The sequence below is a fragment of the Danaus plexippus genome, chromosome 6, assembly GCF_018135715.1.
Source record: "Danaus plexippus chromosome 6, MEX_DaPlex, whole genome shotgun sequence".
In the NCBI taxonomy this organism is placed as follows: Eukaryota; Metazoa; Arthropoda; class Insecta; order Lepidoptera; family Nymphalidae; genus Danaus; species Danaus plexippus.
In genome coordinates this window covers 8,110,417-8,132,421 of record NC_083540.1, presented here as the reverse complement: position 1 = coordinate 8,132,421, position 22,005 = coordinate 8,110,417, and the positions used below count along the sequence as shown (strand labels likewise).

The 22,005-nt window shown below is 30.4% G+C and overlaps 2 protein-coding genes across 8 annotated transcripts in view; one reads left to right on the top strand and one right to left on the bottom strand.

Moving 5' to 3' along the window:
• Window positions 1-397: 397 nt before the first annotated feature.
• LOC116778751 (proteasome inhibitor PI31 subunit) lies at window positions 398-2,581 on the bottom strand. Its single transcript, XM_061529753.1, has 6 exons — window positions 2,319-2,581; window positions 2,103-2,252; window positions 1,833-2,016; window positions 1,570-1,663; window positions 1,117-1,263; window positions 398-568 (listed from the first exon to the last, which is right to left on the bottom strand). Exons 1-6 carry the CDS (start codon window positions 2,460-2,462, stop codon window positions 433-435), a joined length of 855 nt encoding a protein of 284 aa, XP_061385737.1. The 5' UTR covers window positions 2,463-2,581; the 3' UTR covers window positions 398-432.
• Window positions 2,582-2,973: 392 nt separating this feature from the next.
• LOC116778882 (kinesin-like protein KIF13B) overlaps window positions 2,974-22,005 on the top strand; it is a 71,542-nt gene continuing 52,510 nt past the window's right edge. For all 7 annotated transcript variants that reach the window (XM_061529519.1, XM_061529518.1, XM_061529515.1 and 4 more), the window contains exons 1-2: window positions 2,974-3,179; window positions 5,409-5,496. In XM_061529519.1, coding sequence (XP_061385503.1) covers window positions 3,125-3,179; window positions 5,409-5,496 — 143 coding nt within the window. In that variant the 5' untranslated portion in view covers window positions 2,974-3,124. The remainder of the gene's footprint in view (window positions 3,180-5,408; window positions 5,497-22,005) is intronic.

The window sequence follows — 22,005 nt, the reverse complement described above, 5'->3', positions numbered from 1 at the left end:
TATAGTTGTTGTTAAAAGTAACAAAATGATATATTGATTCAGTTTATTACATCCCTGTCTTACTTACACATAAATAAAAATGCATTCTAGGATCTCACATAAAAATTTAAGATCTCAGTATGAACTCATAAATTATTTTAATAATTTGAGATTTATAGGTTACAAAAGTTAAAAAATAAGGAATAAAACTTAAGAAACTCTAAATCAAGTCCAAATGCACATTTGGAGTATGCAAAATTTAATTTCAAACAAAAAAGTTTGTTATATATTCAACTAATCTGGTATTTTATTTAATATGTCATTTTACATAAAATCTTCTCATAGACACTGGTGTTTTTAAAATTAACACAATTACATTGCTTTTTGTTCTTAGTTATAGTAATCAATGAATATTGAATAACAATAAAATATATTTATTGGTACATAATGTTATTACATAAACATGTTATCATTAAATCCGGGAGGTGGTAAGTGATCAGCGTCCGGTGGTGGCGGGCGTCGCCCGGGAAGTGGACCTACCCCCGGAGGACCGAACGGATCAAATCTAGCTCCAGGTGGTACAGAACCCCTGCGAGAATGAAGTATTTATTTAGTAAGAAATAATCTCAACAACAATAATAAATCTTAATACATCATAATAACTATCACTAATATTAATTCCTATGGTATAATTTGTCATTTACAGTTTTGTGACCAGGGCATGCTTTAAAGAAAACAGTCCTCGTTTTAGGGCAGCATGTTATTCCACAAAATGAATCATTATATTTTGAAACACTTTATTAGTTACCTATATATATATATATATAGTAATATATTAATCTAATCACATAATATGTATTATATCATTTATATTAATTTTTTTATGCATATTTAAATTTAGTAAGGTAAGACATATCAAGTGAAGTCGGTAACAATTATTAAGAATTTAAACTACATGAACAAATACTTTTTACTTTGTTTTTGATCACATACAAATATGCAATTCATAGTCAACTTGATACTATTGACAACAATTTGCTCATACCGAAGGTATAATGAGTTAATATTAGTTTGAATGTGATTTTTTATAGATTTAAATGTTGCCATATCCATAGACATTGATTGTTTTTTAATTACCTGGGTAAACCTCCAGGTATTCCTAGTCCAGGATTTTCGATATCACGACCAGGACTGAATGGATTGAAAAGCATTCCACCACCCATAGGGGCGAAAGGGTCTAGATCAGATCGGCCAACATTTCTCAAGTTAGCAGGCGGAAGATCCCTGTAAATATTGTACAGCAATAATTTATTCACAAATTATGTATTTTTAGATAGCATTTATAATTTTTTTTTTTTTTTGCTTATGTTCAGTTAAGGTTAACAGTTGTTGCCCTGTCGCTGACAGATCCGGGGTGCACCAACATAGCGGCCGATGGCTTTCGCAGTGGTTTTAGTGAGTAGGGACCTGCCCAGGTCGAGTCTCACACATCCTCTCCGGCCCCACCAAGGCCGGTGAGAGGGCTCGTAAAAAGAGTTTCCCTGCGTCATCAAAAAAAAAAAAAAAGGTTAACAGTTGTTATTTGCTAACCATAAATTAGGATTTTCTGGGACTATGCCAGGTGCAGGTCTTGGCGGAATTCTCAAAGGATCTTCAATTGGGGGCCTCGGATTATTTGTATTATCTGTAAACATGAAAACAATTCCATTAGAGTTATGCATGTCTTTATATAATAAATTTTAGATGGCGAACAGTCTTAAAACAGTTTTATTGAATAAGTGCAAAAGAAGCAAATGTTTCTATTTTAATTTTAGTCAACATATGACTGAATATTATTAAATGAAATTCCTTACTCCCGATGGTCTGAGTTTGAGCACTTGATGTCGACCTAGCGGTGATTGTATCAATAAGGTCTCTTCTCACATTGAACATAAGATCTTTATAGCCAGGTATGACCTTGTCTATTGGACCGCTCATGTCTTTGACAGATTCTTCCACTTTCAATGCAATATTCGAAACAGCCAGGTCTTCAGATCTCTAAATTTTAAGACATTTAATTACTTACGTAAATATATATAACATATAGTTTTTTTTGTGTTTAAATCAAGTAATGTTATATTTACCATTAAATTAACAATGAGATTCCCATCACTGTTCAGACCATGGAGTATGTATAATTTGTCTTCATAAACATACCGAAGAGTATAATTATCCTTGTCATTCCATCCTGTTGGTAATAATTCGCTTCTTTCTTCGTCTCCTGATAGGGTCCGCTGCAAATATTAAAAGGTGTAATAAACATTTATTTACTATTTTATTATAAGGACCAGCTTACTTACTTCATCGCCAATTCCAATACTTCGAAAGCCTCTCTTTGTCAAATTCCAATGTATGAAAGCAATAATAACATCAGATTTTTGCTTTATATCTTTTTCCACAGTTTTAAAAGTTAAATCCCAACCAAACAAAGCTTCTGTAGCCATATTTAAATGTGTATTAAGTTTTATATTTGTCGGCGGACTGATTATTGTTATTGTTTAAGTATTGACCATGAATTGTCATATTTTGTCAACCATTGCGAAATATCTACATTGTAAAAGTCAAAGGTAATGACAAATGGTTTTTATTTCTGACTTTTTTAAATTTAAGCTATGGCTTCTTTGATGATATTTCTGTTGTTTTAAACTCAAATAAAAGTCCTTTAAAGAGTTTCATTTTGTAAAAAAAGTTAGAATAAAATACCCCATTTAAACGATATACTTCACAAAAATAGATTTTAAAAAGTCGAGTGGAACTTAGTTTTTCATGTCATAGACATTAAAATTACCTGAAGAGTAGATAAAGTACATTTAAGCAATTAAAAAAAATTATTATCATAATAATGATAAAATCATGTGTCTATGTTAAAATAAATCTGTAAGTCTTAAATCTACATTAGACATTATCGGTTTTTTGTCTTGCACTCAAGCACTATACTAGCGTAAAAACAACATGGCGGACAGTGTCATTTTGGGAACGTTGAGGATATAACGTGAATAATGAATTCTGTTGTTTTAGAATATGGGTGAATATGTGCAATAATTTGGCGTACATTTTAGTGAAAAGTGTTGTGTTTTGAATATATTTGTGCAATTTAGGTGTAATCATGGCCTCGGATAAGATTAAAGTAGCAGTTCGGGTTCGTCCCTTTAACAGACGGGGTAAGCTGGTTTCGTAGTTGTAATAAATAAAGAAATTTGCAATCGTACAGGTGACTACGTGTGCTTGAGTTTATCTGTGTAACGAACGAGTTTCTGATAAAACCGATTATAACAGGAATATTTAGTTATTTAATACAATTTTTTTATTGTTTATCATTTAGCTAACTTTGAAATTTACGTATTAACATTTATAAGCTATAAAAATTTACATTATAAATTCAACAAATAAACGTATTCTGGTTAGGCCTAACAATTCGTTGAGACCAACTTCATTCAGTGGTAAATGTATTCATTTTTCTTTCTTTTGAGTATAATTAAATTTGTTTAAATAAGTTACAATAACTAAAACAGGCTGTTCTTAAGAAAAATATCTGCTAACTTTATAACAATTATTATTTTTAATTAAATAAAATGTTATGCCAAAAATGTATATATATATATATATAATGAGTTGTCAAGGTGTTAGCTCTGAAATGTGTGTCACCTGCTTAGTATGAAGTTAAATTAATGCTTGATAATTAAAAAAGATACTTATTTGGTTTTATTTATCATGCTTTTGTAATAAAGAGTACAATTAAAACATTTAGTTTTTTTTTTATTTAGATCATATAATTATTTTCAATGATACATGCTTTCTCTACCCTTTTCTGCTATAATTTTAAAAGTTCTGTATAAATTTGAATGTATATTTTATCTAAACAATAATCACAAGACCTAAAGGTGACCTTGAATTGTTCTTCAATTCTATAAAAACAAAACTTAGTTTTACATAAAAATATAAAGTTTTAAAAGTATATAAATACGGGAGATACTTTTTTTTCATAATATGTGTACATTCATAATTATTATATACATAGACACAAATAATTTTTCTACATAAAAAATTAAACAAAATTTCTGTCATGTAATATAATGGTAAAAAATTGGAAAGACAACATCAGCCTCCATTGCATTGATAAGTATTCTTTATCAAGGTCGTTACTTGAGGCTTATTTCACAGAAGTCCACATTATGTAATATATTTTTGTGTCATCTTTAGCTGTTTTATAATGGGCTTTATAAAAATCTTGTATGTTGAATATAACAAGACATAGGTAAATAAAATAATTTTTGCAACAGCCAATTCTAGGTTAACATAAGTGGAAGTACATCACAGGAACATTATTGTACATGCTTTTAATTGATTTCCAATCAAAATCATAGTATGGTTGATATACTTAGATAAAATAGGTAAACAGGATTTATATTGACATAAAGTGTTAAACTGCACAAGCACTGTGGATCGAAATTTATGACCGTTAGCTAAGTATTTGCCTAGAGCGATACAATGGTTATAGTAAAACCGGATTTAAAAGAATCGTTGTTGACGCGATGACCTCGCCTGACTCACCATTGCGCCTTCATTGCTTATAGAGTAAGGCTGTATGTTTGTGTACAGTAATATAATGTAACAATATCATTGATAATGTTCGACAAATCGCTTCAGAGTTTAGAGCGTACCCTTAGTTTATCGTCTTGCCGAGAACGAGTTACGGATTTGAATTTGACGGAAAGTTTTACGGCAATATCGTAAAACGGAAAGTTTTTATTGTAAAACATCGTCATAATAGTACAATGAATGTAACAGCTGGGTTTTTCTTGAAAGCAGTAAAATACAAGCGTCGCCCGTCTGATTAACGAAGTTTATCATGTCGAAGGGAACTTTTTGATAAGACGATTTTAACGTGCATATTTCATGAGCTCATGTTGGAAACAACTGCTAATAACTATGAACACAAACACATGTCACACCTCGACAAATAGTTTTTATTTTATACTTACATACATATATGTTTATATATATAACTACATAACTACGTATACTTATATACGTATAAGTATATATCGGGTTATGTGAAGTTGACATACTTTATATACTATATTTATGGCATTTATGTTTTTTTTCCAAATGCCAATTAAATACAATTTATAGATAAATTGTATCTATATATGTATATTGAAAGTTATGATAAATACAGATTAGCGTCGATCATCCGAGGAAACTTGGCACATTTATATAAATATACATAATAGTTACACCGATATTAATTATCTTATTTACTTTGCTAAATATAAGACTTCGTTATCGCTTCTACTATCTTATGTACTTTGTTATACATTATATCTTACTAACGTTAGTTTATTTGGTTTCACATATGTTGGTTGCTAATGGAATGTTTTTTTTTTCAGAACTCGAATTGGGTACACAATGCGTCGTGGAGATGGATGGTCAACAGACCATTCTGCAGTACCCACAGTCCACGCACGACAAAGATAGGTATGAGTTTATACAAAACTATTTGTTTTTGCTGAAATAATATAAAAAATAGTGATTAAGACTATATACAGTTATAGCTTAAACAATGATCGTAATAAAGATCGTAATTAGCTTCATTTATAATCGTAACCTCTACTGAATTGTAGGGCTGACTGTATTTATCCTTAACCTACTTTTAATACTAAATCAGATGGAAACATTAAAATTAAAATATTAGCCTTGTCGTGTTCAAGAATACTATTTTCTATGTTGAATACATAGGAAATAATGTTCTTCAACACGTTAAGGCCAAGATCATATGAAAAACGCAAATTTTATAAAATAAGGTTTTTTTTTTTTCGAAAGTATCGTCTTAAGTTATTCAAAGATACAACAAACGCATTCAGATAGCTGAGACGCTCTGGTTAACATGTTACCACAATATAAAAATGTATTTTAACTAGTCTTACATAAAACCGACACAAGCAAAACGCTGGTGTATTTTATAAAGATATATTTTTTTTATTAATTACGATAACTAAGCAATAATTATATCATGCCCGAATACAACCAATTTTACTTAATATAAAGTCGTATAAATATTCGTGTCCGAGTTTCTGTAATGTAGTTTGTTTAACTAAGTGCAGAAGGTGGCAAGAGAACCTTGAAGAGCATTAACATCAAGTAATATAGATAGATAGAAATAAAAATGATCACCATATAAAAATATTAACGGGACTAGTTTATAGAGAATATTGAAACGGAAAAACACAAGCATTCAGCAATTCGCATAAGTGCTCTGATATATATATGAAATAAATTTTAATTTCAAACAAATATTCGCATGTTTCTCTAATGCAAGCTAAGTATTGTACGTACGCGTACATATCATAAGGGTTTTTAATTAAACTATCCGTAGCTGTTTGTATTACAGTTTATAATTTTCCATTTGTTTGATATCGTATAACCTGGTAATATTTGTCATTACGGTAGCATATTCTGTTACTAATGACGCGCGTTTCATGCTTTGGTAAGTCTATATATGTTTCAGCCTGTGCACGTCTCCGTGTTAGAGTTGTATAGTTAGTTTCAAATTTAAAATAATGTGCGGTTTCATTGCGGAGTTGTTTGGTTAGTCCGCTCTGGAATTTTCTTTTCCCTTTCGTGCTGTGGCGTCGCCCAATATATTACTATCTTTGTGGAATACGTGTACAGAAAATGAAGCTCTTATACCTACAGTGTTTCGAAATGAACAATATAAGTGCTGTTAGTCATTGAATGTTCTGCTTCTTTTAAATCACATTTTAGGCGTGTAAGTGTCAAATTATAATGACGTCATGTTATAGCCTGCACAGCTGGTAGTCAGGTTTAGTTAGGTCAAGGAACTTTCGCTTACTTTACGCTTGACGTTATTCGAATGAAGGATGCGCTATATGGTTTTAAAAGCTTTGAACGTAAAATTTATATAGAAATTCCTTTGATATTCAAGTTAATTCAACTCGAACATTAAAAAGTAAAAGGCGGTATTTGTACGGCGTGATGGAATTGGATTACGTTCTTTCTATCTGCGTCTAATCGAAAGTTCAGCTTCTGACGTTTATTAAACGTAACAGAATTTGAATCGCTTCACGCCGGCTGGGGATATAATCGAATTATCTATAACTATATATGTGTTTTAACGTTAACAATACTATTGCGTTTTATTGATTGATCTGAATGGAAGACAGTTTTTTTACTAACGTATCGATTATTTCAATTTAGTTTGATGGCATAGTTTTGAAATGTTGTAGTTCATTTATATGAACTAGTTTTTTCCCGTGGTTTCACCCTCCTGCATTTTCGATGTTACGCGTAAGCAAATCAGCATACTTATTCCAAGTTTCAGTTTTTCATTCATAATTCCTAGCACATTTATAATATTGACTGAGTAATTTGGTATGTTCTGTGGCGACACAAACCTGTGCTAATGATACTGTTTTCAAGGCTTTATGTATTTCAATAACCAATTTTATTTAAATCAGTATCAAAATCAATGTACAGACATATAAAAGCATTATCTATAGGTTCAGTTATGTAAATAAAATTTCAACTTTGAAACAAAATAATTTCCTTTCATTATATAATACAATACAAAATATGCCTCATTGTTTTAAACATCTTCCTAATTATCCCACTATATATATCTAATCAGGGCAGCACTTAATTTAATGTCTCCTTTGACATGAATAATCGCGAAAGAGATTAAGTAACGTTGCAGCGTACATTCAGTACCAGATAACTTATAGATTATAAAGATCGAATTTATAGTTTGAATTGTGAAATGCTGGAGGCGAGATTAACTTATACATACATACATACATAAATATATGTACATACCAATGAGAGGGATCCATTATCACAGTTCCAATGTGAGTATCATTACGAGATTATTATGCAAAATTTAGTGAATATTTCTGTGGCTTTGGGATCCTGAATTTTAATCTACATAATATAGACGTAGGAAGGCATTGGGTTTCTCAATTTGAGGCTATGATACTTTTATATACATTATTCAGATAACTTTTGTTCCTGAATTTGGTATAATTTCATTCTTCCAACCTCGAGATAAACGAACTAAAATAGCGCAGGGCGTTGTCCAAATTGCTTTCATCTTTTTATGTATCGATAAAGGAATATCTTTGATTCGGAGAGAATATAGCTTCTTATATTTTCTGTGAATCAAATATATTTTTAATATATGCGGCAAAAGATTATAAACGCTTAGGGCAGTGCGTGAATGTTAAGGCGATAGTTACCATCAACTAAAAAATAAGCCGAATTTGTTTGTGATTTTTTTTCGTTCTCATTAATTCAATACAGATACGTTAATGTAACGCTAGTTACAAATTAAAAATATGACATTTAAATTGATACGTGAAGACTTGAGAAGTAATCAGTCATATATCTGGAATGTAATAAAGTTATTGTAAATATTATACTATATAATTTAATATTCGTATTCCCCTTAGCCTGTAGGTAGGTGTACATTATGTCGGCACGCTAACGGTTTCGCGTGGGATTCAGAACGTAACCACCTCTGCAAAGGTAATTGTTGTAGGGTTATACTTCATTCATAATACACTGTTTAACTTCTTTTGTACCCCGCAAGCTTTTATCACTATTAAACAAATATTTGAAGTCATTTTGCCTTTTACGTGAATTTAATTTAAATAACATAACATAAAAATAATATTTATTTTAAATTTTCTAATCTAAATATTGTCCCTACTTATAATGATAACTCGTGTTTCTATTTAATAGTTACGTATAATTTTTTTTGTATGTGATATGTGATTGAAATATATAAACTATTTCGTATTAAAAATCAAATGACGTCGTATCAAAAATATACATTTCATTTCATATATTTATCCAGCGAGTTGAAAATGGTTCGCTCGTATATTTCGAGAGACGCTTTCGAATCATATACATGCAATATTATATTAAATGTTCGGGAGGTTTTATTCGTAATTATAGATATTTCAAATTTATAGATAGAGGAAATCTTTTGTTTTTTACTATGAATGTATTGGGCACGTGTTAATTTTCTTGGAAGAGACTTAAAAATATATATTTCCATCATGGATTCTCCGACCTCGGAAACGGATAGACATATTTCAGACAGATTCCTATAGAAAGATTATTAATGTTATTAGTAGAGAATACAGACTTAAATAATGTTTTATTCTTTATATGAAAATTTTATTATACATTTGATGTTGATTTTAAACAACACATTAAATAAATTATTGTATTTTGGATTTTCTCAAGACATGTTTCATGTTAAATCTAAGGCATGTGCTGAAATTGAATTCATTTTTGATTCGCAATAGAGAGATAAATCATCATAGTTCAACTGTGGTACAGCGAGTGAACACGAACTTAATTACTTATGCTTACTAGACGGTGGTGTACGTGAACGCAATTTGGTCGCATTTATACAGCGTTTAGTTGGGGGAGATAACACATCAACGTACCGAATAATTGATTAGGCAAGCTCTGTGTACCAATAAAATAACCGTTCCAAGGAAATGAATGTTTCGTATAGAAGCTTCTCGTCTATTTGTGGATAAGACGGCAGTGACAAGGGGTGCCAAGGGAGAATTCCGAGATAAGTGACTTAGAAAAGTCCTATTCCAAATAAATATACGCTGACACTGTGTGCTGTTGTGAATTATATATATCACTCTAGTGAGAATAGAGTGAGATGCTAGAAAAATTAATATAAAAAAAATATTTTATTGCGTCGCTAGACATGTTACAACAATGAAAGTATTTTCTCTTTAAAATATAACAAAAGAAGTCGCCAGTGATTAGTGAGGCTTGACTCGGTTGTGCAAAACCAGTTCTTTGTCAGTTTCAAGTAAACCGCAGACCAATCTTACTCTAAATTAGACACCCAACTATGATTTAATGTTCAATTCCATTCTATTGGACGTTAAGATTATTTTCTATGACTGATCATTTTTTCACAAATTTTTATATATGAATAATAAAATATGTTATTGTAATATAATATTATTATTGAATAGTTTTATTTGAAAGGTATCCATTGTTTTGCGAAAACTCATCAAAATAAACGTATAAACTGGATTCCTGTCCCATTATCCGTTACCTTAATTGGTTGGGTCGCGAGCGTTTCGATTGCTATCTCCATTAATCTATAAATACATGTGATGTCAGTAATGTAGCCCGCTGTATATATATGTACATACATTTAATATTCAATGTCCAATAGTAATATTTTCGCTGTCCGTTTAAAAGACCAGCCTTGTGTTCGCGTCCTACTTGTTGAAATGATCGTACCTATAAGAGTATTCTTGCTCCAAAAAAGCCTTAACACTTAGGGATGACACTAGGTTTTGTAATTTTTCATAGTTTTCTTTCTTTACATTAATTGAAGTGAACACGTTCCATCCACGTCTTATCATCTTGATGCTATCAATATTATTAATATATATATATATCTTATAACACCGTAAGTTATTCATTATTTATTGAAATTGAGAGAATGGTTCATGAGAATGTTTACGGACCTCTGTAGGTTTTGTTGTTAGTCTTTTGTCTGAAAGTCAAATTAATTTCACCGTTGGCTTTGTATTGTATGAGAACTGCCACATCATTATGAGTACATTTTAATTACAATATACAAAAAAGTAAATTGAAACAGAATTTTCGTGAGGTGTATATTATTTTAGTGATCGTCGCTGCTGTCAACCCTGATACGGATTGTTCATCACGCTGAGTGCTCAGACCCAGTCCTCAGTCCTCAGTCCAATATTGCAGGTTGTGTGATGCGACCGTTTCGTTTTATGGCAACGAAAATCACACTTTTATGTCCAACGTACCGGAATTGGAAACTATAGACGGAATTCCTCTGACTTGATCTTATTGCTGAATCGTATCTTGAGAACGCTTTAGGTGGACTCAAGATTTGTTCTAGTGATAGGATCAACAATAAAATAAAAGACAATCTCAAAAACATGTTTTGTGAACTAATACATGTTATAACTAATACGTACGTCCAGATGTAAGTTGTCAAACTATGTCCCTCCGGGGCAAAAAGAGCAAGAACAAAACTGTCTCGTCTGACAGTCAGTAAGAAATATGTCAAAAAGGTTCATGAAATAAATCTTTAGATTCTTAATATTGATAGACTAAAGAACATTGTATTATTAAGTCAGCTACAATATTAGTTCCACAAATATTACTCAATGTATAGTGCATAATATGTTTTTGTACCATATACCACCGGTATTATTGATTGACATTGAAACAACATATATATGTAATCTTTATTCAATAAATATGTAAGCTCTTCAAATGCACGAGAATTGATTTAATTTTAAAAACATTTTATTCTTTAGTATATATTTAAAATGCATGTCTTTTAATAATTTTGCATAACAATAATAATGTTAACACTATTCACAAATAATAACAATCATTTGCAATCACCTCGTCATTTGCATCTCGTTGCTTTCATCGATTTATTATAAATATCGTCGAATTTTCTATTTCAATGATTGAATAATATGTTCTTGTGCCATATGTAATTTTTTTTTGATTTTTTACTATAAAGGTATGAAGCAATAACCTTGTGTACAGTCAGTAACAATGTGTTCTTTTGTTTAACTCTTCATAGAATAAGTATATTTTAATAATGAAGACAAAAAAAAATATTGTTATCATTTCTTAATATGAAAATACTATCTAATTAAGGATTGATTACTTTGTCAAAGTCCAAATATCAATTTACATTGGATACTCTACGTGATTATTAATTTAGATTTGTTTTTAGCTCAGTGCAGTCTAATTATTCCTGCAAGCACGGTTTTAACTTTGAAGGATTTAACTTATCGATCTCAGACCTGGTCTCATTATGCTCGTGTTTGCAGACGTTCAATATCATTAAAATTTTATTACATTAACTTGTTTTGAATAACATAAATATAGTTTTGTAAATTACCTTAATATTATTAGTTCGTTTTCATAATATAATATACATCGTTAATATGTTTAACAAGAGAAAATATTTAAATTTGTTTCATAATATTTTTAATGTTTTAATGGGAGCATACATCACAGAGCCTCGTTTAATCGCAGACAATTTCTTTATTATCTCTGTTAAGTTTTCAGGCCACGTTTGTTTTTCAAGATACATCTATGTCACGATATAATTATCTTAATGGGCAGCTTTAAATTTTTAATACTAATGTTCATTGTTTCGGGATCAAAATATAAAAGAGCGGTCATTTTAATGTTATATTATTTTTAAGTACTTGGTTCTTGCGTTTTATTTACATAATACTTTAATTTACTTGCCTTATTCGATATATTCTTTATAATAATTTGTTTTTATATTTTACAGAAATGTCTTTGTAGTGTACTAAAATTATATGTTACGTAGAGTAGTTTTGTTCTTTTCAAGAAAGTTTCTTAAGTTTCCAAAGTTCATACGCGATGCCCCAAACTCTAAATAGGCCATTAGTAGCATATAACGAATATGGAACCAACGTCAATACCTCATTAAGAAACTCATGGCTTACATAACAGCGGTAGAGAATGCTCTAGTTAGCCGGCTCTGCTCTTTGAATGAAGAGGGATTTTTTAAACCATCTACCTGGCATCTCCTTGGTGCGATATCTGGGTCACGGTTGGATCCAGATGTTTCTGTGTGTTGACATAGCATGATTACCATTTTATATGTATACGTTGTCACATTATTAAATGCCGGTGTGCTGGTAGTGTTAGCGCATTCGTGATGAAGAACTCGGCTCATAACAGACTTGTATGCATGTAATGCATAGTACTTTTAGTCTTTTTGTTATACGTCACACTGCAATTACAAACGTATATAACATAGCAGAGACTATGTATTTTTTATCTTATCGTCGACAAGATAAAACGGATTACTAAATATATATACAATGATAAATTTTATAAAATTATGAAGGCAATATTGTTTCGCTAAATAAAACGGAGCTATTACACAAATAGTTTTAATGAAATAAATAAGATATTTTCTGAATCAACGATATGATAACTAATGAAAGCGGGAATCAATCGTCATTCTATATGGTCGTCCGATTGGAAGAGCGTTCATTAATACTGCATCATTTGATTTCACTGCATCACATGAAATTCAAAACTAGAAGTGATTCCACTAGTCAATATTTTGTTAGCACTCATACGATATACAAACATATTGTTTGGCACATGTCCTTTATTATACAAGTTCAATTTGATATACTATATATGAGTTCAAAATTTTAATATTTTAAAATTATCTTAAGTTATTTCGGAGGAATATAAAATGTGTCATGTATGTAGCGCCGGCAAGGTTCAAACGACATGTTTCATACATCTGCCGGTACAGCGTACACTGCGGGGATGACTGCAGGAAATTAATTTTTGTGACTTAAATGCATGGGATGCGAATGCACGTGTCTGTTTACAAATAACGTTCATTTGTACATTCTAAATGCTTTATGACATTGGTTTTAGATATGATTTATATTTGTTTTATTTTCAACATTTTGATTATAGCTAAGTATGTGCATTACTTCCGTATAAAGTAATTGTCACTTAGTCTAGATTGAAGATGCATTTAGATTGGTTCGTTACTTCAACAAATATGTTAGAGAATGTACATTATATTTACATAAATGAGGTAGGTAAGTGCAATAGTAGTATTATTTTGATGAAAACATATGAACCTTCATAAACTCAAATAAATAAGCATTTATCTTTTTCATATAAATGATTACTCAACATATTTACTTATTTAAATGAATTTGTTTAATGAAACCTAGTCATGTCAGTGAAGAGTCACATTTTTATTTTTAGTTATTTCAATTTGTCGTCATTTTCATTGGTTTATAGCATCTGTTACGAGTTAATACATCTTCATTATAGATTTATATTAAAGATTTACTTTAGAATAAAATGTTAAAAATGCTTGAAAATAATTATAGTGACTGTAATTACTACTGTGTTTGATTGTATGTGTTCGGTATGTCGCTGTACTATTGTGTTAATGCAAAACGATTCTATATGAATTGTATGTTTATCAGTGACCATGTTAGTTATCAGAACGGGAAGCTTATTCATAGTAATATTTAAATATCTGTTATTATATATATATTCATATTCGTATCTATTAATTAACTAAACACAGACGTTATAATGAAGAATTAGGTTAAGATAATCATAAGGACCTTGAGTTCTGCCTTAGCGAGGCGAAACTTATGAATATCGTGCAAGTATTATATTGTGCTTCGTGAAAAATGATTATTTATAATAATTTGAATTTTATGTAAACAATCCTATAACTATATATATTGTATTGAATAGAAAAGTAACAAATATCAACGTTAAAAACAATAGGGTCATTAAAATGATGAGGTAATATAGAGCTAAATAATATTCTATGATATGGTATAGTTTGTTATACAACAGATTATATTATATAAAAAAAAACATTGTGACATTAAAAATAGCATCAATAACTACTTACACAAGATTAACAGTTACGATATTAGAATAAAAAGGTGTTCTTGTGAACAATCTTATATTAAGGGTCTATTATTATTCTAAAGCTATTTCAAAGAAGAAGTAATATCAGGTCAGGTTGAAATGTAACATAAAATCTATTATTACATCGTAACTTCTACTAACTTTTCATTAATTTTTAAAATCCGTGGCGGTTTTTTCAATTCCAGAAATGTATTTCCCTTAAAGTTATCTACGTCATGTTCGTACATGAAACCAGAGATTATACTAATTTTCACTTTACATGTGGGATGGGATCGATGAACTTTTGATTTAATGTTTTTTTTTAAGTGCAATTTTACTAGATTACATTGTAATCATATTTTATTATCTCAAGTATATTGCTGTTGTTTAGTACTTAACACCTACAGCAGGTAGACACGATTTTAAATCATTTATCTGACACCTAAGATAATATTTTTGTCTTACAACTTTAAAGCGACTTCGAGATTGTTTTAAATCCCTTGGACCGATGTCGTCTTTGTTAACGATGTAAATCTCTTACTACAGGTATCTAGTAATAAGTCTAATCTTCAATACATATTATTCTGTATGAGGAGCTGTTATCGTTGTAGCAGTGAGGGTACTCACGACATTAGCACCGTATTCACAGAAGTTAAATTTACCAGAACAATTTGAATCACTTGCTGTTTAGTGATGCACTAATTGGATTCCATTGCTTTGTGTGTGTTTGTGTGCATGTGTTGTGTACAGTAATCAACGTTTACTCATAGTTATTGTTGACTCGGAAGATTTTAACTGTTTGCAATAAGAATTTATCTGTATAATCGAAGGATAAATCGATTTTTGTCGGTTTTCAATTATTTGTATACTAAAAATTCTTATGCTAAATTAATTCAAACAAGGTACAAATATGTTTCATCCTGTGTGTAACATAATTCTTTAACTACAAACACGACAGATTCTAATTAAACTTAATTCGGTTATCCCCCACGGTATCTTAAGCGCTCGACCGTCTAGAGTTAATAATTTATGTACTGACGTCTTGTAATTTGTATCCATATTAACAATGTTTAAAATTATCATTTAATATATATACTCTTAATTATTTTCTTTAATATCTTAATGAAAATATTTATTTTATACTTAAATATTAATCTGAAGTTCGTTTGTAAATTTTCTTAATTTACATTTGTTTCAAACACTTTAAATTATTAAATGCGTTTTGATTTTTGTTTATTAGAACTGCTTTATCACGTGATTTAAGTCAGTAGTGTTAGATAGTGTATTGACCTCGCCGGTCGACTTGAGACTAACCAGACAGCGTGTCACCGTGGCGATAAAGACGTCTTTATATAATGATACGGTGGTGCAACGGTAGGGGATATTAAACAATTATAGTATAGTAGTAGTATAGTTAGAGTTTGTTGCTACTGTTAAAATATGTCAGAAGATGTATGAAGTGATTCTAAATCAAGGGTAGTACATATAGATTGATGTAAACACGATCTCTCTTTATTGTTTAGAATTTTTTTTATTATTATAACGAAAGTAAAGTAAATATTATTTATCGTAGTCCCTTACTAAAAATAATAGTTGTAATTTAATAATACTTTATTTAACTTATACTGATACACTTTCTTAGAGAAATAAATATATGTAAAGATTTTCTACGAGATTAGTCTTTCAACTCGTGAAATTAACGTATCCTGTTTATTTAAATGTACTGCTCTTGTATTGATTGCTTTACAACGTATTAATAGATTTAGATGTTATCTTTAAATCTCGATTGTGGTATTTACATAAGATTTATTAGATCTATTTGACTAACTCTTAATAAAAATAATTTTAATATTTGATATAAAATTCAATCTTCTAATGAATTAGGTTTTATAAATGTAAATGGTGAAGTATTTAAATATTAATATTAAGATAAATTTTCATTCAAAATCGAGTCAATTTACACGTGTCAAAGTAACATAGGCTGGGTATGGCAAGTGAATCACGTGTCCACGTGGGCGGGCTGCAAGTTGCTTGAGCAACACGGGATGCTGGTGAAATACATAAAGCAGTCGCATGAAACACCCACCTGACTTGGGAAAGATAATTTGGCAATACACGTGACTAACGCTAAAAGGTTTCAAACAATTTCACCGACAATAACACGGGCTAAAAATTGTTTTATAAGAGCGCTTAGCAGGAATTTGAAATGTAACTATATATATAGCGAGGTCGTTAAAAGCTTCCAATATATAAATCATCGTATATAACATAATTAAATGTGGATTATTGTTCATAGCTCGCTCCGTGGATACAGTGAGATTTTCAACAATAGTATTTTTTTTTTGTATTTTATACATTGTATAAGAAGTCACTTGTGAATGGAGAGGGAAGAATATTTTTTGTTGGCTATGTTAAATAAATACATATCATGTAGATTTTACATAAATTCATATTCTATCAAGTGTAAGGGATATAGACATCTTTGGTAATTTTCTTTGATGGTCAGTCAGCAAATATTATTTGTTAACCGCGTCCAATAAGCTGACGGTACGATAATATATTACATGTTTTTATAATATCTTGACTTTTAATTGGTTTACATAAAGAAGTATAACGAAACTTTATCATAAAAATATTCTAGTTATAAAAAAATATGTAATTCTAGAATAGTGCAAAGTAATATTTAAACTTTTATATTTTCTTTGTTTACCTTTAAATTTTTTGATGAAATATGCTTTAAACCAATAAATTAAATATGTGGTATGAAAACTTGATATTTATAAATTAAATAAATATTACACATATGTCAATAATAAAGATATAAATATGCGAAACTTTTTAATTAACCTATACACTTGAAATATTTTTTAGTCCAAATAAGCTAGTGCAAAAATTTCATTAGCATAGATTGTCTGCATCGTTGCGTGCAGACATCGCTCCCTTAACTAACAACATCGCGTTCTGCCCACGCAGCTATGACTCAAGCGAACGTTTCCCTGACTCTGTTTTGTGGTTACATATAGATAAATATGACGAGTTTTAGACGTGTGAAGCATTGAATCTTTTTAAAACAACTGAGTATATGAACATATGTACGATTAAATTTAACGTAGCTGGAAATTAGGCCGAAATTTGTAAAAGAAACATAAAAATTGTAAGTGGAAGGAACCACCTGTGTATGTAAGTGGAGGGAACCACTTATAGGACAGTTAAAAATAATGACTTAGTCACCTGTGATTAACTACGCCTTTCTATCATATTCAGTGATCATTTAAAAATTCAGTACAAATGATATGCCCTACTAATTGCAATTTTTTGGTCCCTCTGTTAGTAAACATATAAGTCAGCGCCGTAGTACTACAAACGTTATGACGCATACGTCGAACAATTTTTGCACCACGTGTGCTAACAAAGGCTGTAAAGTTATTGTTCTCTCGGAAGATGGGAGCTCTGGTACAGATTCTTTCATCAAGGCTGATCCATTATAACATCGGAACTAACCTTATTCTCTTACTTTTGTTCCTTTGTTCTTGTATAAAAAGACCTTGGGATGCGAAGTTTAATCAAAAGTTATGTTCACTAGGATATTAGTTCCAATAAAATAAAGTAATACTTATTGTACCGACATTGGATAGGATGTGTTTTTATTGTGTTTTAGAAGTTTTTCATTTGGACCATACGATTTCTCAGACCTAATTTGATCATTGTCGAAACGGGTCTTTGCTATTTTTCCTTTTGTGCCTATTTTTATTGGAAGGCTTAACTGAAAAGGGTTTCATGAAGAGCTAGTTTGCACGTACGAATCTGAAATGGATTTTCTCCGTTTTGGTGCTCTCAGCCGTCCAAGAAAGAGAAGAGATTCTTGTTTATAGTTTTTTTTTGTTACAACCACTGTTCGGCTTAAACTGAATGATTTGTATCTTTATAAAATCTGAGATGAATATAAATCCGTGTTGGTTTAAATACAAAATGATATTTTTACCACACTAAGTAAAAACGATTTTTCTTTAAATTTTATACTTCTCCTTACTCTTTTATGGTAATATCAAAATTAACTGTTTTTAAATGTTAATCTATCAAAGAACCTTTCAAAGAGCTCTACAAAAAAGTAGGTTAATTTTGTTCGAACCGACTTTGAGACGTTTTCAGAAAAGGTAGTAGGCCTTTAAGTATAAAAATTGTGTAAAATAGTACTTCATTAAAAATCAACCGCTTTCTTAAAACATTATTATTTTAGAAAAACATTGTTTAAAAATATATATTTTTCAACAATGTATGTATAACTGTATTTCAATACATCATTCAAAGCAACTGAGACCATTTTTACTGAAATAATATTTACAATAATATATAAAAGCTTTTACTAAATAATTTAAATATTTTTTTTATTTTAATAACAATTCTCAAAAATCTTCTATAATGTTTTATAACTCATAATTTAATCTATTATATATTAGTCAAGTATTAAAATTAGTAATTTAATTAGAATTAAAAAAGTTTCACTTAATTCGGTAACTTTATATTTTTACGTAAAACTCTATTTATTATTTATAATGCCTTCAACTTATAAATAATCGGATCAGAATAAAATAGAATTTACGGGAACAATTTTATAAATGCGGTGGACCTAAAAGAGAAACTGGCCCAATGTATAATTTATTTATTATTCGTGGTCTACCAAAATAGATCCCCTCAATATTTAATCCGGATATATTAAACAGTTATTCCACGATGTATTTGTTAGCCCTTTCTCTTGTGTAGGATTTGTATATAGTTGATTAGAAGTTTATGTTCTAGAAAGGGTCGACTAATTCAAGGTAGGTACTTCTCGTTTCTTAGTTCCATAAACTAGGTCAAGGCTACTAAATAGCTTACATCACATTCTGTTTGTAACGAAAATGTTCTCTGCAGTTTCTATAAAGAAGTTAAAAAGTGAAAATTCATTTTTTTTGTAGTCTTAATTATAATAGTTAATGTTTGATAGCGTTTGTTAGCGTTTATCCGCGTCTTATGTCGCTACACGTTTTGTTGCTGGGCTTATGTATGGATTTTTTTTTTGTATGCTGCTCCAGATGAAAAAATATAGCAAAATGATACTATCAGTAATATTCCTATTAATCAGTGCGAAAGCATGATGTAAACGATATCCCACTAATGTCACATGGTATGAATTAAACATTTGTTTGAACTCTTGAACACTTAATTATTTGATGAAAATAAAACCACATTAATTATTTAAAAAAATATCCATGATGTGATTTAATTCTTATACAGTTAAATACAAAGACATTTACCGTAGTTCTTATGACATTTATCATACTTTCTTAGTAATATAATAACCGCTACTACTATTCTAAACATTTAAATCATATTCATCTAAACGGAATGTTGAAAAAATATATGTGATACAGAACATAAATATTAATTTTATGTTAATTGAACTTTAATACGATTATCAATAGAACTAATGTCCCATAGCGGTTCATAGAAAGCAGACGTTTTACAAAGCAGATGGTCGAAGGTCGTTGTGGGTACAGAGTTATTTATTTATTTAAAGCTGCTCACACACAGGGAACACAGTTTGTCGAAAGGAATAATAAACTCTACAGGACTCCCTTATACGTTTATATTTGTTTGAATGAAATCCTTTTATGTACTCTGTTTGGTTTTATAGTAGTTCATGTTTACTCTGTGTTTGCGTTAACCTGTTCTTGAAGTTTTTGATGCATACAATCAATTTGTTTTTAGAATCGTTTTTAGAATGTAATCCAATTATTTTTTATTAATATAAATGTTGAAAATAAATTGTTGATATTTTATATGATGGTATTTAAAAAGAAATATTTAAAGAAAAGCAAAACCTATATTAGATTCCTGTATGCCTAGCCCAAGTTTTATAACGCTGCATGCGGATCGGTAATAGATATTCATTCATAAACCTTCGCACATAAGTATTGACGTATATTATTGAAAGAACAACAGCAAACGCTTCGTGTGTAGTGTGACGACGAAAACTTAGAGTAAGCATACCTACTGTAAACAAACTAGTGCTATTTGTAAGCGGTAGTTGCGGTAGTTTATGAAAGAGTACAAAGCCAACCGTACCCAGGAATATTGATATTAATAACATTGTCGGGTAGCAGGCTTTAGGGGTGGGGGTTGGGTGTCGGGAGTCGAGGTTCGTTGAGGGAGGAGGGGTTCGCGTGTTTGACTTTCATTAAGGGGAGTCCACGCCCTTACAAAAATACCTTGTCATATTCGGTAGACACAATCCCAGCTATCTTTGTTAATGGCTCGCCCGTCAGTAACGAGCGTGGAGTTAACAGTATCCGCGCGTTTATAGCATTTTAATACTCACTATTAACAAATTTTTGATTTAATAATCGCTGATGTAACATTGAATAAAGCCCAAGCCTATTAAAATTTTAACATGCTCTCATAATAATAAATAATGAGGGAATTGAAATGTATTTTGTGTAATTGGTAACGATTTTCATTATGATTCAATTTGGGAAAAAGCGTGGAGTGGGCGCTGACGTTTCCCGCTATCAGACCCCAAAGCTAATTAAAGCATTTAAATGTGGTATTTTCTTATTGAAGACGTAGAATTTCGTTACGGAACACCAAAAATAAGCCAATTCAACAACACCCTCCCCGTCTAACGATATTGTTCAAGGTTCTGCCAAAAATAAAATATACTTTGATACATAAATATGAACCGTATTTTACATAAGTATGTACATTGTTCATGCGGATTGTTTATATAGTCGTTCCAATATATATAGTATTAATCAATTTTTTTCATTTGGTCACGTTTCATAATAACGTTAGCGGACATTGCATTCGCCCCTCGGCACAACCACCATAAGACCACACCCACTAGGGTGCTGAAATTATGCCACTATTCCCACTGGTAATTTGATAAGAAATTATTTCTCTAATGTTCTGCTTGAAATAAGCTACAACTTCTGTATTGTCCAATCGTTACGCTTTTGACGAGAATAGACGTTTAATAATATGGTTTTGTCCACGTCTGGGAACAAAAGAAATCAACATAATTATGAAAATGACGAAATTAGAATGAATCGATGCCGTGACTTTCGATCGTGACTCAGATAATAAAGAAAACTACTACACCGTAATAGCTTAATAGTCCATCTTAGTGAGCACCAGTATAATCCTAGAGAAACCCTGAGGATATTATCTTGGGGCAATAAATTCTAATTTCTGGAAGTTTACTCACCAATTGGTTTGTTCCATTGGAATTGGGGTAACTTTGGAAAGATAAGTTTTCGGACACGTTTTCAACTTAGGATTGTGACAAGCACAAGTTTTGCTATTATTTATTGCCTCTCCGGGGGATGACGTCCTTAAGTTTTGTAGTTCAAAATTTTTATTTGCCTTCCTGGATGCTATATTTATTTTTCATGTAAGATGATATATTGATATTAAGAATTTTCATGATACAAAATA